This window comes from Lonchura striata, chromosome Z (assembly GCF_046129695.1).
Source record: "Lonchura striata isolate bLonStr1 chromosome Z, bLonStr1.mat, whole genome shotgun sequence".
In the NCBI taxonomy this organism is placed as follows: domain Eukaryota; kingdom Metazoa; phylum Chordata; class Aves; order Passeriformes; family Estrildidae; genus Lonchura; species Lonchura striata.
Window position 1 is genome coordinate 13,189,480 of NC_134642.1, and position 17,011 is coordinate 13,206,490.

Genomic DNA, 17,011 nt, shown 5'->3' on the forward strand with positions numbered 1-17,011 from the left:
TGGATGAGTTTATCATAAGGCACTTGAGTGGGAGCAAGCATTTACACATAAACACAGCTGTGAGTGGCTATAGCTGACAAAACAAATCTTGTGTTAAATACCAACTAGCAAGTCAGATACTTTGCTAGTGCCACCCAAACAGTCACAGGTGCATAAAAGCTACTCTGCCATATTATGGTTTCATCTGTAAATATTTAAATGCCTACGTAAAAATTTTTTCTTCACCTGGTGAGCAGAAAATCTTATCATCCAGGTTGTTTCAAACATCACACCACTGCAAATAGAATGATACACACGGATTACTCTTCTGTTCTCATCACTTATTGGTATATGCCTATGGCTCTGAAAAGTTATTCTTGGAGCACAGCCATGGGCTGCAGGGAAGGATAACCTACATCACATGCTCTGAGACTGCCTACTTTCACTGCACTGTAGTCATCAATGTGGTGTCATAGCATGGGGCTTCCCTGTCTTGCTGAAATCTGTCACAATAATGAGCAAACCTAAAACATGAGTAAACGAATATAAATGTGTTAGTTAGTAACAAGTGTCCTGCTTAATTTATGGTCTTCCTCACCTTCTTGTTTGCAGGAAAGAAACAGTGAGAAGAAAGTCTGCTTTTCTTACAGGGATACAGGAGCAAATGGATTAACATACTGTGGATCAGGTCTGGTGGCAGCAATGGGAATGAGGACAGCCAATTTCCTATTGTCTCGTCTTCCCCCTGCCCAGTTACTTGGCATCACAAAGCCCTCAGATGTTTGTATGTATTAGGCTCCTTGAAAGAGCAGGGGATGTCAAGCAGTCATGTCCCATGCTCTTAGGATGCTATATCCTCCTCCTGTGTGAAAACAAGAAGCTGCCTGAAGTTACACAGCAATGTTGTCTGACCTTTCATAGCAGGAAAGGTTTCAGGTGCCAGAAAGTAACAAGGCATGAGAACTTTTTCACTCATAATTGTAAGCCATCAGTCTAGCTGAGACTGCTTAAAATTTGCCTTAAGTACATCCTTCTTTGGGGAAAAGTGGTATTCCAAAAACTACATAGTACTGGAGGAAGGGATTATTCCCTTATGCTCTATGCTTCCAGTTAAAAGCTCTCTGCAAAACTCAGGGAGGGCTGTAGTGTGCTGTCTGTGAGTAAGCAAACCTTCCTGAGACACAAGACAAGGGTTGCAGACATGCTGCAGCAGCTCAGTGCTGACTAGAACTGCGTTGCTCAGGCCTGGACATCTCAGAGACAACTGTCTTAGCCTGTGCTGGGGCCAAACCAGTGGCCTGCTGGCAGGTCCTAAACTTGGACACACTGTGGCACGTGTGCTGGCACAAATCAACACATTCCACATTTCAAATACAAAGAGGTGCCAAGGCACATTGGCCACAGGATCAAGCACAGTGCTTTAATACAACAGAGCAATGCATCTGAACTTCAAATGCACAGCAAGAGGTCTGCACAGGAGACTCAATTATTGAAGACTACAAGTCCAATTCATGGTGTGGTATCAGATGGCATGTATCCTTGGCCATCAGCTCTGACCACTGACTGGACAGGGGGAAGAGACAACAATTCCTACTAGCAGAGAACCCCCACACAACCTCCAGCACAGTGGAATGTAGAGGTAAATAGTAATATTCTAACCTGACTGGGAATTGTCTCCTGTGTACTTATCCTCACGGTGACTCTTGTAGAGCTGGAGATAAGAGTAAAATATATATGTAAGAGAAAATAATACAAAAAAAATTAAACAGGCTGCATTCAACACTGTCCATATCCAGCATTTTCCACTCAGCTATTTATAAAAAAATTGTTTGGCAAAGACTCTTCTTCAGGTGTAATTAGATGTAGAGAAATAATAGGAAAGCAAACAGATATTCCATGCAGAAAACCACAGATACAAGTGCTTTTATGTACTGAATTCCTGTTTAATGCCTGTATTTACAAGAGAACTCATTTAGGTAGCGTTTTAAGTGCAAATTGCATATGAACCAGAAAGAATAAATCCTATAAAATTATTTTTTGTGCTTTAAAAATAATTTTCTTAGAACTGTTGAAGCTAATTTTGAATGCATCCTTTTATGGATAACTGATAAACTGGATTTCAAAAAACTCAGTTATAAAAACTACTGTCCAGGAAATAAGGGGTAGAGGTATGTGTTGTTCATCAGACCTTTATTTCCAAGTAGTTTTTAATCATTCTCATGAATGAAAAATTAAATATGAAATTTTAATTCTTTGTTCTTCTGAAACATTTTCAGGTAGCTCCCACAGTAGGTATTTCAAGCTTTCTCAGAATTTAGATAGGATATTTCCTTATATTAAAATGTACAGCTATTGCTTGGTTTGCAATAACACAGATTAAATGTTCCTCTGCTTTTTCATTCTTCTCAAAGAATAAGAAATTCTCATTTTTCATTCTTCTGTCCAGTTCATGACAGTTTAATACCTGCTAATCACCTCACCCCTTTCCTTTGTTATGTGATTAGAAGAAAGTGTTTTGCTGTTGATAGGAAAACTGACCAGAAATGGCATTTCCTCAAGTTATTTCTTGAAAATTGGTTTGTGATGTATTTAAGTATAGATAACGGAGTCACGGAGAAAGACTAGAAATAATGCTTACCAGGAATAATGCTTACTTTTTTTTTGTAGTCACTAGAGAAGATACACATACCCTCTTACTTCACATGTATAATTGTCAGTGCTTGACACTGTAGTTACAAATTATTCAGTACATGTAATATTTAGGAGTCCATTACTGTCATATGGTGATTGGTTCCTCTGACCAAATCCATCACCTGCCTGTAGCAAAGCACTAGATTGCATGGAAGCATGAAATCCATGGCTGCCACCTGTCAATTAAAAGGAGAGTATGACAAGGTTGCACTTGTGTGCTCTTACTGTCTGTATCAGTTTGTGACTGTGCATGCTGCAGGGTCCTCATGGGGATTATTCAGGAACGAAAGGAAAGGAATTATACTAATTCCCTTTTCTGTCACTCTGTCATTCTTGCACACCTTTCGTTTTTTCCTTTCTGCTGTGGCAGGGAGAGACATAGGGTGAAAGGAGAAGAGAAGAAAATGGAAAGGAATAAAAACCCACAAAATTCAGGCATGGTTTTTTGTAATTAATTAAAACAAAACAAGAAAGGGAAACCCTTTGTTCATGCTCCATATAAATCTTGTTCAGGAGAGTGTAAGAACTGACTCTTTATCCAAAAAAATTTTAAAAGCTTGAACACTTCTCTTGTAACCATGTAGAAACTCTCGGAGAAATAATCTCATCCAAACAGAGTAAGGTTAAGGAAATCTCATCAAATTTGGTACACTGACACAAGGCATCTGAACTGCTTGTTCTGCCCTCATCCTGGAGCAAAGCTCTCTGTCTACTGCACAACTGGCGGAAACATAGGCACAGTCCTCCAAGTGCTTTACTAAAAAAATAAACCACATTTCTGTTCTGAATACTTCTCTTCTCCTTCTGCAGGCACGTCCTGAAAGAACCATGTAAGGTAAGTTATGAGGGCAGTTACACAGTTAATCTTGGGTCAATATGTTCTTGAAAGAAACAACACCTCTCTTGTAAATTTATGAATGTGAAAACACTAGACTCTACCCTACCAGGTCTCAAATTGACAATGGCAGCATTAATAATTACCTAGGCTCAGCACATGGGAATAATCACATGAAAGTCAATCCCCATTCATAAATCTTCACTGTAAGAATGCTTAATGCTCTTTTAGATATTTTTTTTTCCATGCATAAATTTAACATGCTAGGTTTTTCTATGTGATAAATCTGGCACAGAAATACAAGAAGGTTCCAGTAGTCTCTGATATCCCTTACAGAGGATGTTGGTACTGGAAAAAAATACATGTTTTTTGTGGTGAAGCAGTATGCAATGATGTAAAGATGTTTTTAAGTCAACATATACTGTCTGAATGCTGAGATCAAGCTGTTTAGAATTATATTGATTAAATGAAGCATCAGACATTTGACATTATGAAATTTGAATTATGACAGCTTTTACTGGTCTGTAACTTAAGTAAATATTTAATTTGATTTCCTTTTTTCCTTCCACAAAGATTTATATGTAGCTTGAAAAGGAACCTATTTTTTTTAGTTGAAGGAAAGGTTCTACTGCTGCAAGTATTAAGGTATGGATATTAGGAAAACTGCAATGTCCAGGATCTCCTACAGGCATGAGCTATTTCTGTGACAGAAGTGAAACAGATAAATTACATAGTTCTATCAAATACACCTTGTTTTTTCCCCAAGGGACCTAAAATCTCCACAGACCATACTTTCTGTTAGGCTGCAGTCTTTAACCTTTGTGGCAGACTTCTGTATCTGTCTCTGTCTCTGTCTCTGTCTCTGTCTCTGTCTCTGTCTCTGTCTCTGTCTCTGTCTCTGTCTCTGTATTTGTATCTGTATCTGTATCTGTATCTGTATCTGTATCTGTATCTGTATCTGTACCTGTATGTGTACCTGTATCTGTGGAGAACCTTTGGAAAGCCGTATTCCCTGGGATCACCAAATGTGTAATCTTCCCAGGCCTACAGTGCTTAATTTACCAGTAGCTTCTTATGAACCAGTATTAAAAAGACAGGAATGGGTTATACATTCCAGCAGTACAGGAAAATATGAATGTTTTCTTGGACACAAGTCCTTGTTTCTTAATTTCCCTTTTTCTCTCTAACAAGGAGAGGTTTATGGGGCATGTGAAGTTCAAGGGCAGCCTGGCAGCCTGGGCTGCAGCAATCATGAAATGGAGGAGTGAGTACAAGATCCTCAGGGCATTGATGAGGTCACAGTAAACTCAATACCATTGATCTCAGGAGAGCAGACTTGGGCCTCTTCAGGAACCTGCTTGGTAGTGCTATTGAGTAAAGCCCTGGAGGGAAGATGGGCCCAAGAAACCTGGTTAGTATTCAAGATCACCTCTTCCAAGCTCAGGAATGATGCTTCACAACAAAGAGAAATCATAAAAATGCCAAAAGGCCTGTGTAGCAGAAATGCCAGGAGGCCTGTGTGGATGAACAAAGAACCTGGTGACAGACTCAAACAAAACAAAGACTACAGAGAGTGGAAACAGTTACTGGTTGCCTGGGAATAATACAGAGAATGTCTGAAGAGCAGGAATCATGATAGGAAAGCTAAAGCCTGATAGAATTAAATCTGGCCAGGGACATTAAGGACAAGAAAAGTTTCTATAGGTACCTGGGTGAATTAAAGGAAGATTAGAGAAAATGTGGTCCCTCTCTGGAAGGAAACAGGAGATGTGGTTACCTGGGACACATAGGGGGCTGAAGTACTCTCTGACTCTTTTGCCTTGGTCTTCACTGGCAAGTGTTCCAACTACATGCACTTCCCTAGTCACAGGACGTAAAGGCAGGGACTGGGAAAATGAAAACCACCCTCTGTAGAAGATCAGGTTTGGGAACATCCAAGGAACTTGAAGGTGCACAAGATTACAGGACCTGATCAGCATTTGTGAGTCCTGAAGGAGTGGTGGAGGAAGTGGCTAAACTGCTATCTATCAGATTTGAGTAGTCATAGCAGTCCAGTGAAGTTTCCAGTGACTGGAAATGGGGACATTTATTTAATGGTAAGTTCTAAAGATTAGAAAAGAAAAAGGCAAACCCAGGGAATGACAGGCCAGTCTCATCTCTGTGTCCTGCAATCCATGGAGCAGATTCTGGAAACTATGCTAAGGCATATGGAAAATAAGAAGATAATTGCTGACAACAAGCTCCACTTTACTAAGGGCAAATCATGCCTGACATATTTGGGAATGTAATCTAACTGGATCTCTGCAAAGCATTTGATGCTTCCATGCACACCCTTGACTCTACAGTGGAGAGACCTGGATTTGGCAGGTGGATCACCCAGTGGATACGGAATTGCCTGAGCGCTCCTGCTCAAAGAGTTGTGGCCAATGGCCAGGAGTCTGGGTGGAGAGCAGTGACGAGCGCTGCTCCTCGGGGGTCTGCACGAGGGCCAGGACTATGTAACATCTTTGTCAGGGACACAGACAGTGGGACCAGGTGCACCATCAGCAGTTGGCTGATGGCACCAAGCTTTGTGGTGTCACAACTGCTGAGGGGCCACAGCACGCTGGAGGGGCCTCCAGCATAAGACATGAACCTGCTGGAGCAGATTCAGAGAAGGGCCACAGAACTGACCAGAGAGCTGTAGCACCTCTCTTATGTGAAAAGGCTGAGAGAGTTGGGGTTGTTCAGTTTGCAGAAGAGAAGACTGGGAAGTCTTTTAGCACCTTCCAAATACTAAAGGGGCCTACAAGAAAATAAAACAAAATTTTACAAGGGTGTATAGTGATAGGACAAGAGGCAATGGTTTCAAACTGAAAGAGAGTAGGTTTCAACCAGCTATCAGGAAGAAATTCTTTACTGTGAGGGTGGTGAGACACTGGAACAGGTTCCCCAGAGGAGTTGTGGATGCTTGGTCCCTGGAAATTCAAGGCCAGGTTGGGTGGGGCTTTGAACAACCTGGTCTAGAAGATCCAGCCTGTGACAAGGGGGCTGGAACTAGGTTATCTTTAAGGTGCCTTTCCAGTCAAATCAATATGTGATTGTATGATTCTTACTGGTTTAAGCAGTCCAATCTACAGGACAAAGAAGGACAAAAAAAATTTACTTTTTTCTTATATTCCTACTACTATTTTTTACATATAGGTACAAGTTTGTAATACTTATTATCTTGCATTAAGAATATAATATATAAACCTCCACACCTCCTTGTACCAGTCTTTCAGCTGTGTGTATAATATAGAAAAAGCCATTACATTATGTCTTACTTTCAAATCAACATCAAAGTATCTATAAATGAAACAACAGTTATGAAGTTTAAACAATGAATTAAAAATACATGAAACTTTATCACTGCTTTTATAGAACTCTATTACATTCTAGCCTGAGCATTTTAAAACATCCTGCAACTGTAAATGGTATTTTGCTGCTAATACTAAAATACATGTTTAAATTTAAAGATGAAGTTGGTTTAAAATTCTGAGTCTTATTTTTCAATGATAGACATGCAAAGTTCTTCCAAGAATTATGCAGAGTTCTTGATTTGTTACTACCTACCTCCACAAAAACTTGTGCAAGGATGGTTTCAACAGTCAAATGCTACCCCTCGTAAATTATTTTAGAAGTAGTGGTTTTCCAGTAATGTGTTAATATTCAGTATTGTTCTACTGAAGAAGGAGCAACTAGACATACTAGTGACTTTCTAAATACTTTTCCTGTCTAAATGTCTTTACCCACATCACAGATAAAACCACATAAAATTCTAAATAAAACAAGATACATAAGCCCTCTCCTAAATGACATGGAAACATATCCTCTTTACAGAGCACATACTTGGTCTAAAATGTTTCCAGCTGCTTTCTGTCTCACCCCTGGAGGCAACATGCCAAAGAGAGGCTTCACTCTTTTGCTCACGAAAGTCCGAACTTCTTTACTCAGCATGGTACTTACTAGAGTATTTCTGGGGCAAAGTATGTGATATGATCATTTGCCTCAGACACCATCAGAGGGAGGAAGCCAGGAGAAGATGACAGCAAACAGCTCCTCACACCACCAGGTTTGTTGCAGGAGCAGCTGGTGTGGATTTGTGTCTGGACTGCAGAGACCCAGCTCTGCCATGCTGCTGGTTTACTGGGGTCATGGCTTGAGTTGCACCCTTCCAGCACCTGTTCTGGCAGGTGTGTGAAGTGTCAGGGTCGGCATGAGGGCTGCACTTCATCTAAGTACCACACATTGTCAAACCTTGGGGCCACTGAGCACGGGCCATTAGTTGGTGTAAGTACACCGGATCAGACTGGCAAGAACAGCCCTACAAAACAGGCCCTGAACTCCCTTTGAACTGTGATCTGTATTGCTCCACAGTAGTGTGGACTCAACTGTCATATCCATGATCCAGAAAACGAAAGGTGGTCTTCCTCAGGAGTGCTACAGAGACTAATGCATGCAAATGTTGAAATTTCCTTGCTTGCTCCAACAATCAGTGAGAATCTCATTGACAATATAGATCACATCTTCTTGGAATAATTTATAAGCCAAAAAATATCAGTTCATTAAAAGCTATGAAAATTATCACATGAAAGAAATACATTACCTGTTTGTTGTTTTCATTGGTACAATGCAGTCTTTTGAGGGACACAAAGTGTCTTATTTTCCTAGCAACAGAAATTATCTTTTGTTACCACATCACATTGTAAAGACGGAAGTGAAGTGATACATTGCTATTTTCTAACGGAGAGATCTCCTTGCCCTTAGGAAAACAGATACCAAGCCCAACACCAGCAAGACAACTGGGTGACAAGTACTCCTTCAGTGTGACATTGACATTTTTGTTGCAGGACACCTGATCCTTCTGTTGGTCCAGGAATTCTCCTGCACATGTGGGAGCAGAATTTGGCAATGTGTCTGTTCTAAATTGCGAAGGTGGGAATATGTACAAGCACATGCACAAACAAGGGTATTGCCCAGTTGCTAAATACACAGAGGCTCATGTCAAACTTACAGATGCAGAAAGCAGAGAGAAGGCCCTAAAACCCAGAAAGCAATTATGTTCTGGACAAGTTAGTTACCCTCCTTGACCGACCACAGGTGTTATCTTCACATGCTGCTGGATACTGTCTCCTGATTTTCTTCTTGCATAGTAAACTCCTTGCCATTCCTAAAGAAACACACAAAACAGAGACAGCGTCTAAGCATACATAGCTTGCATAAAAATATTTGTTTATTACTGCATAGTCCTTATTTTTATTTCATGGTTGTATTTTTTAAAATTGTATAAAATTAATGTACTCTTAAGTATAACACAGAGAGAGAGAGTGAGCTGCACCTATTTACCCAATGGAGACCAGCACCTTTAACTAACATAAGGACAATATCATTATGTTCCTCTTGGGAGAAGGTATTTATTACAAGGAACTTCACAATTTTTACAAGGAACTTTAGGTATCAACTGCTTAAAGAGGTGACAAACATTCTTGCTAGGTGCCACCATAAGGAGCAGTGGCTGCAACACAGCCAGAGGATATCCCTTGGCACCAGTAGAAATAAGCCCAAGCACCATTCGGCTTTGAAGTTGTCAGTAGTCACACGATATATATGCTAAACTTTGGAAGTCCTTGATCTAAAGATGTCCTTCAACTAACCTCAAAGAGGAAATATCTTAAGGAGGGAACTACCTGGCAGCAGGGTAGGATGAAGTTGGAAAATGGGTAGAAGGTACCTTTGAGCAGACAGTGCTGGCTGCTGGGCAGCCCACACAAATGAGGAGGAGCACAGCAGGAGTGGCCTGTAGGTATTGCTAATGAACCAAGGTGAACCTTTAAGTAACTCCAGACAGTGACTCACAAAGCTCAGATCATTGCTGGACATGACTCAAAGGTTCAACAACTCCCCAAAGGTCTTGAAGCAGAACATGAGACATGGAAGAGCGACAGATATTTCTGCAGCCCAGGGGAGATGGGATATGACACTATTGCATGTATTAGGGGAACATATTGCCAAGCCCATCACCACAAGGACAGGAGTTCACAGTGCACTGCAGATATTCTAAGTACAATTATTAGGAAAGCAATTGGCACCTCACTGGGTGCCAATACATTTTGGTGCTTTAAGTATGCAGTCAGTGAAGACTCTGCTGTTTGACAGAAGTTACACATTTTGGTTGGATGATTCAGCCACCTGAGAGACTGAGGGACATTCCATCTAACAAAAGGCTCCATGGGCTCTAAGCAAACCAGGAACACAGAAAGCATTCTGATACTGATCTTAAGCCAGCAAATCAGCAGTTCAGTCAGATCCTAAAAGCATAGCTAATGAAAGCTGTAGTCATTTGTCTGTGGCATGGGCTGTTATGCTTAGACATCTGAGAAACAGAAGTCTGGTCTTATTATGTGTACTCACGAAGAGCACATCTTGTGTTCTTAAACCTACAGCAATAAAAACCAAATCAGAATAGAACTCTATAGCAATTTCGAATGAGTTTATTTTATTTGCTTACCTTTCCTTTTTTAATAAATGTGTTTATGTTGTCCAAAAGATCTGCAGAGTTTTTATCACTTCTAGGTAGTTCAGTAAGCTCCTTGCCAATAAGTTCTCCCTTGCAGTACCCCATCATCCGTTCAAAGGCTGGATTAACATACTGCCAAAAAAAAGGTACATTAGTACAATCTAAAAAAAACACAACTTATTTAAAGGCTAGTAAGTTATGTATAAGTATCAAAGTTTGACAAGTTATATGCTAAAGCCACAACCACACATCCATAAAATTCAGTGTTTCTCATATAAAAATACTATGTAATGGTGAAACATTTTATTCAAGCAAGAGGCTGAACAGAGATGGCAATATGTAATCTATCAGAAGGCACAGAAAGAGAACTAATGCAGGTTTTACCAGAAACATTACTGAAAACTATCATCTCAATAAGGTTACAGAAGGAAAGGTCTTAAAAATTTAGCAGGCATCAGTGTGCAGCAACCAGAAATTAAGCAGTGAATTGCACAAGACTTTCTAATGAGCAACAAAACTAAAACACTGATATAGAACAGGAACTACCAAGCCAAGATCTCTTTGGGGTTCCTCTTTTCAAATCCTGTTAAATAGTTAACATTTCCCCCCCCTACCTGAATGACATGATCTTCACTGGTTATTTCTACAGCTTCCTGACAATGGTCTAATGCCGTAAACACTGCATTACAAGCCCTGAAAGTAGCAAATGATTAGCACATCAGTTTTATTGTTAGAACATTTTGTTCACTATAAATACATGATTAAATTGTGCTTATTGATAGATGAACCACAAAGTAGCACTTGTTTTGACTAGACCATGTCACTATCTTTATTATGACTTCTTCAGAACATCCAGCCTCAGACATGCCTATTGTTAATGTGCTTTTACTGCAGATTACATTGTAAAAGTGCTCATAGGTTCTGCAGCACATTAAGAGTATACTTGCATCTACACACATGCTCCGAACAGCAGGAACTAACAATTAGCAATAAAAATAACACATTACTATTACATCAGAAAGTTTTGTGACCATTAAAGATTGGAAACACAAAAATCACAACAGCAGATACATGCAAAGTTTTTGGTACAGCAAATAGATTAGCACTATCAAAGAAACTGTAATACAACACAGTTAAAGGAAACAATTCAAGCCAGCTCAAAGTTCTAGTCCAAAAAATACCAATTGTTCTTCTTCCAAGTAATAATGCAGTGACTTAATTTCCATACATCCTCATATTTCAGGACCCAGATGATCTTTGTTACCCATTTTTTTTCAGGTCCATCTTTGAACTAATGCAGGAAAACAAAAGCCTCACCTTCTTGCTACAGAATTCAAATTGCTTAAATTATGATTTACATAGGATGGCATTAACATTAATATAGGCTTCTATTACTAGGGGAAAATGTATATCTCATAGAATCATAGGAAGATTTGGGTTGGAAGGGGCATGAAGATCATGTAGTTCCAAGATGCTACCATGGCCCGAAAGAGTGAGTACTAGAAGAAGCAGCTCAGTCATACGTGCTTTGATAGACATCATACCTCATCTTTGATTTGGTCTAAAGACAAACTAATTATCTTTTATATAACTCTCATTTCTGGGAGGTAAAATGCATCATACATAAACATTCTTGTACAGACTTATTACCTAAAAGGAACATCTTGCTTCCAGGCTGCCTGATAGGGTTTGAATTAGTACCACTGACTAGAGAATTAAGAAATACAGGACATTACTACTTCTGCTTATTGTGCAAATAACTCTAAACAAAATGGGATACACTAAGAGACATACACAGGAACATAGATATGCGGCCATGTGGATGAAGATTTGTAGGACAAAGTATTTTATACAGAGGATGTCAGAAGTGTTTCTGCTCATATAATAAAAGGAGCTTGGGGTGTAATTTCATATGTGATTTTCTAGCAATTCAAGCTGTTTCCCAAGTGTGATTTTGTGCTGTGTGAAGGAACTAATTTGTCTCAGTGATAGATGCTTGTCTGGTACATCAGCTGCTAACAAACATAATTACATAGACTTTCTGTAAGAAAACACACAGATATGTCTGCACTATTCAAGCCTTCATATTTTCATTTGATCTGGCAAACAAGCCAGCAAAATTACAAGTTTAAATGGCCCATATCCCCTTTAATTAGCACACAGATGTCCAACCAAGTTTCAAATCAGAACCAGCTATGTGGAAAAGCAGAGTCTGTGCCAGGAATGGAAAGCCACTTCTGACCACTGACATGACCTCATCTACTGCTCTCTGGGGCTGGTGCTACTTTTTCATCACATTTTTTGTGTCTGAACATGTGACATGTCCTGAGATTAATTCTATCAACTAACTTTCTTCATTCTCTTCCTTTGCACTTCTATAAAACTATATAGAAGACCTGCAGATCATCCACTAGGAACATGGGCATGCACTCTTTTCCCCACTCAATTAAACCACACAAATGAAAAAAAAATACACCCGAATGTTATAATCAGTATCTGCTCTGATTAGTTTTTAATGGCATCTGCCTAATAAGACAGAGGTAAGGGGAAGACATTCCTGCTGAGTTTTAGAAAACAACTATTAAAATTGTGTAAACAAAAATCCAATTTTTTTCCCTTGAATTTTACTGTCATTACAGTTTGCATGCATGAATATGCAATCACTCAAAATGTAAAGTCACTCTGGTATCAGTTTGCAATGAAATCTTAGAATAAATCAACTTCTGAAACAGAGACAATGAAATCTGTGGAAAAGTGATAGTATTTTCTGTAGATGGAACTGGTATTAATTTATGCCACAGAGAGAACAGCCCCTTCTCTGCATTTCTTTCCTATAGTTTCATATGGTTGCATTGCAAAAATATCTACAGGCATGCAAATGCACCTGCATTAAATACAGAATTAGTCACATTAAAGAAAAAGTGCATGTGGGAATGAACATCATTTAACTTCTCACTAACATATGTGAGAACATATGTGCTCCTAGCCTGCCAAGTCTTGGCCAAGCAAGAAAATAAAAACTCAGAGCTGAATCAAGATTGCATTCAGTTCAAGCCTCTGAATATGAAAGCTCAGACACATGAGATCAAGAATGACTTTGTAATGTTTTACCATCACGTAAATTTGCAGCCCACACCTACACTGACTAAGATGTCTCAGGGTACCAGTTGTTAAAGCATTGAGTTTGTCCTTCACAAAAACATAGAAGGAGAAAATAGAAAGTGTAGTATATTAGTTGACACACAGATGCAAGGCACATATATGCGTAGCTGGGAAGAAGCAGAAAGTAACATAATACTATTATTTAGACCAAGAGATTGATGTTTGCAGTTTCTCACACCTCTACATACCGTAATTTGAACTGAGATCGCACTTCCCCATGTTCTATTTGAACCAGTTCATTGTAACAAGCTGTTACGCTGCTGTTCTCCATGAATTGCTGGAAGACAAATCAAGAGTGCATGAAATAAGCTGGAATAGTTTTAAACTGTTTTTTCTGTTTCTGCATCTAAAACTTTAACTTTTTAAACAGAGCTGGCATGAGGCCAGCAAAGTCCCACAGGGGTGATAAAGCACCTCTGCTGTGAGACAGGCCAAGAGAGCTGGGACTTTTCAGCCTGAAAAGGAGAATGCTGAAGTGGAGAACGTATCAAGGCATATGAATATCTGAAGGGAGACTGTAAGAAGACAGAGCCAGCTTCTTTCCTTAGTGCCCAGTGACAGAACCAGAGGCAATGGGCACAAACAGAAGCAAAGGAGTTTCAGTGAGCCTGAACATCAGGCAACACTTTTTTTTTTTTTTACTGTGAGGGTGAGCTGGGCACAGGCTACCCAGAGAAGCTGCAGAATGTCCATCATTGGATCATTTGCAGATTTCCATACTGGAGATTCTGCAAAAAAAAAAGCTGTGTAGCGTGGTCCTAAACTTGCTTTAGTGGGGAAGTAAACTTGAGCAGGGAGGTTGGACAAGATGATCTCTAGAGGTCCCTTCCAACCTCAACTATATTTTCTTTTCTGATAGAAATAAGCTTTTGTTGTACCTTTTGTGATGTGAATAGTAATCTTTTCCTCAGGAATGAGTTTCTATTTTTTAGGACAACACAAATATCTAAATACAAAGCAAGTACAAAAACATGCTAAATACTTTACTGGATTTTCCAGTTTGGTTTTAGCAACCCACCAGATACTCTAAAAAAACCCCATACACAGTCTCAAACAAAACTATTATTGCCTAGACGTTTTATTTTGAACATCTATCCTTAATTCAGAATGGAAATGGAAAACCTAAGAGACATAAAACACACATGCTAGGAAAAAAAAAAGAAATAAAAATATAGTTGGCATTTTTTTCCAAGCAAATATTGCAGCTAAAGCTCCAAAAATGAAGTAACTTTGCTTCACAAGTAATCTCACTGAGCTGTCACTGAGAATTCAGAGGTGCACAGAAGTATATAAAGTAAGAAGCATCTGACCACAGTGAAAAAACTTTTACTCCGGACAGGAGAGAATGTTCCCTATCTGTTAGGTCTAAAAGATCTTGTGCTTGGTCCTGCTGAAATTAGAAATGTTATGTTGCTACAAAAGAAGTAGATTCTCTGACTTCAGTTAAAGTTTATTGATCAATCACATGCACTGACTTTAGTTATCATAGCAAATGCCCTGTGTTGTCACTAGTTCTCACAGCACAGCTGCATGCACAGCCCAGAGGAGCATGCAAGCCTCTGAGAATAGCTTTCAAGAAATCTGTCCTTCTGTCCTGTATGAAAAACTGTGTTTTGGAGACCAGTGGCTTAATTCCAAGTTGTGAGTAAAACATAACAACTGTTGGCATCGGTCTGTTCCACTCCTTAATTTTGATGTCTTAAAATATTTCTGTGACTTTCACTCCACATGCTACAGAATGCATGGGAAAACAATAGGTACAACATAAAGTTCGCAGAAGCAAAGGTGCAAATAATGTTGTGTTTTTGCATATCAAACTGCCTGCTGACAAACTTCTCTTTTACAGCAATGTAGACTTAGATTTTCAGTTTTTGGGTGCTCTTTTAAATATTCAGATAAATTTAAGCTAAATTTAAAACAATAAGAACAACTCTCAATAATTAAAATTTATCCATGATGGCAACCTATTTTATTAAATATAATTACTAGAATATACTGAGGCTCTTTATAAACTGAATTTTATAGTAGTGTGTTTTACTGAAAAAAAATTAAGTGCTGCTGTTCACTGACAAAACTCTTGGCACAAATCTTTTACTAAGAATCATGAACTGCAGCTTATCAAAGTGCTAGCCATTCTCTTAACTGTTGTGTAGTCTTCTGCAGATGCACAGAATCACTTTATCTAAGTTCATAGTGCTGATGCTGGTCATTTGCTGGCTGACTCAAAACTGAGAAATCAACTGGGACATGAAAATAGCAGGAAACATTTCTAATCTGTGCCTCTAATGTGACACGAAAATAAGAAGATCTCTGAACTCACAGATATTAGAAGGCAGACAAAACACTTTCTTTTAAGAAACTTCTGTATTTATGCAGTGTGTTTTGATTTAAGTAACACATTCTCTTAAATTATTTCTTACTTCATTATAATAGGATTCTGCTGTTGTTCTATACAGAACTTAGTACAAGCCACAAGAGTTATAAGCTAGCAGGAATGCATCCCTCTTTTTGCTTAGCAATAAGAATTTGTTTTAATATTAAAGACTTCTTTTATTCCAATCTAGTAAGTTTTAATAGTATCTGGTCAATGAGAATCAACATTTGTTTAGGAAAATAAGTTCAAAATACAAGACAAGGTTGTAATTCAGTAACTGCAAACATTAAGATCTCCTGTTTGCTAATTTAATTCATAGCTAAAAATCAGTCAGGAAGCTAAATTGCTTATTCAAATTAGCCCATCCTAAGTAGGCCACCACTATTAGATTTATGATGTTGAGGGGAAAAAAAATCAGCATAATTAATGTACTGGATTAGCAACAGCATTAATACACAAACACAAAAGCTGTTAATGATACAGAGGAAAAATCAGATGTAATAAAATAGACTTAAGAAGAAGGAAGAAAAACCAGAAATAAGTCAGCAAAAAGAAAAAATTATGATTTACACAAGTTGCAATCTTCCAAAAATAAATGTCATTTTTGCTGCTGAGAAAGAGATTCCCTGCAAATACCACCTCTCTGTTTGAACAGGGGTATTTTTAAATCTTTTGTGGTAATGGATTTAGTCCCTACTGACCCCCATCCAAGCAAAAATAATTCCTATGTCCGCCCCACAGCAAAAAAGAAACTTTGACATCAGATTTATTTTAAAGTCTTGAAAACAATTCCAATAGGAAATTATTACATTATTCAAGCTCTCTGATAAATGTGGGACAGCAAGAGAGAGTAGTTAGCGCAGGTGTCAGGTGCAAAAAGATTTTTCTTTCCAAGGCAGAGTACCACTGAGCCACATCTCACAGCCACAGAGTCTCCTCTGACTTCACTCAGTACTACACCTACAGTTTTAATCTATTTTACAAAACACATTGCCCTGCATTGGGTTCAAATGAAACATTAGACCTGAGAAGTAATAAACTTCTCTTTGAAAAATATTTAAGCTAGAGAGAGAGAGAGAGGGAGGGAGGGAGAGAGAGAAGCTACACTAATAAAACACTGGAATTCTTGGGCTGACCTTTCTCTTAGACTCACATTTCCAATTTTCAGAGCATCTAAGTGCTTTAGAAATGCTTTGGCTCCACAATACTTTTGCAGTACAGGCAAGATTTTATACCTCTATTTTTGTGATATCAACTGAAAATGGTAATTCTGGTTCATGTTCTGCTGTATAAACAAACTTCGGCTGAATGTGAGTTGGCTCAGACCCTGGGCTCAGTATGACCATAGGAGAATGAGATTTTTGCCTGGTTAATTCCATCTCTGCCCTGATTTTCCTTACTACAGTTAATTTTCCTTAACATGTATATTTTT

At 38.7% G+C, this 17,011-nt stretch overlaps 1 protein-coding gene across 2 annotated transcripts in view; it reads right to left on the reverse strand.

Annotated features, from left to right (window-relative positions):
- The window catches only part of PDE8B (phosphodiesterase 8B), a 70,540-nt gene that overhangs the window by 15,051 nt on the left and 38,478 nt on the right, over positions 1-17,011 (reverse strand). For both annotated transcript variants that reach the window (XM_077790215.1, XM_021531836.2), the window contains exons 6-11: positions 13,394-13,482; positions 10,658-10,736; positions 10,035-10,175; positions 8,608-8,696; positions 8,133-8,193; positions 1,639-1,690 (exon numbers count right to left, since the gene is read on the reverse strand). In XM_077790215.1, the coding sequence (XP_077646341.1) occupies positions 1,639-1,690; positions 8,133-8,193; positions 8,608-8,696; positions 10,035-10,175; positions 10,658-10,736; positions 13,394-13,482 (511 nt within the window). The remainder of the gene's footprint in view (positions 1-1,638; positions 1,691-8,132; positions 8,194-8,607; positions 8,697-10,034; positions 10,176-10,657; positions 10,737-13,393; positions 13,483-17,011) is intronic.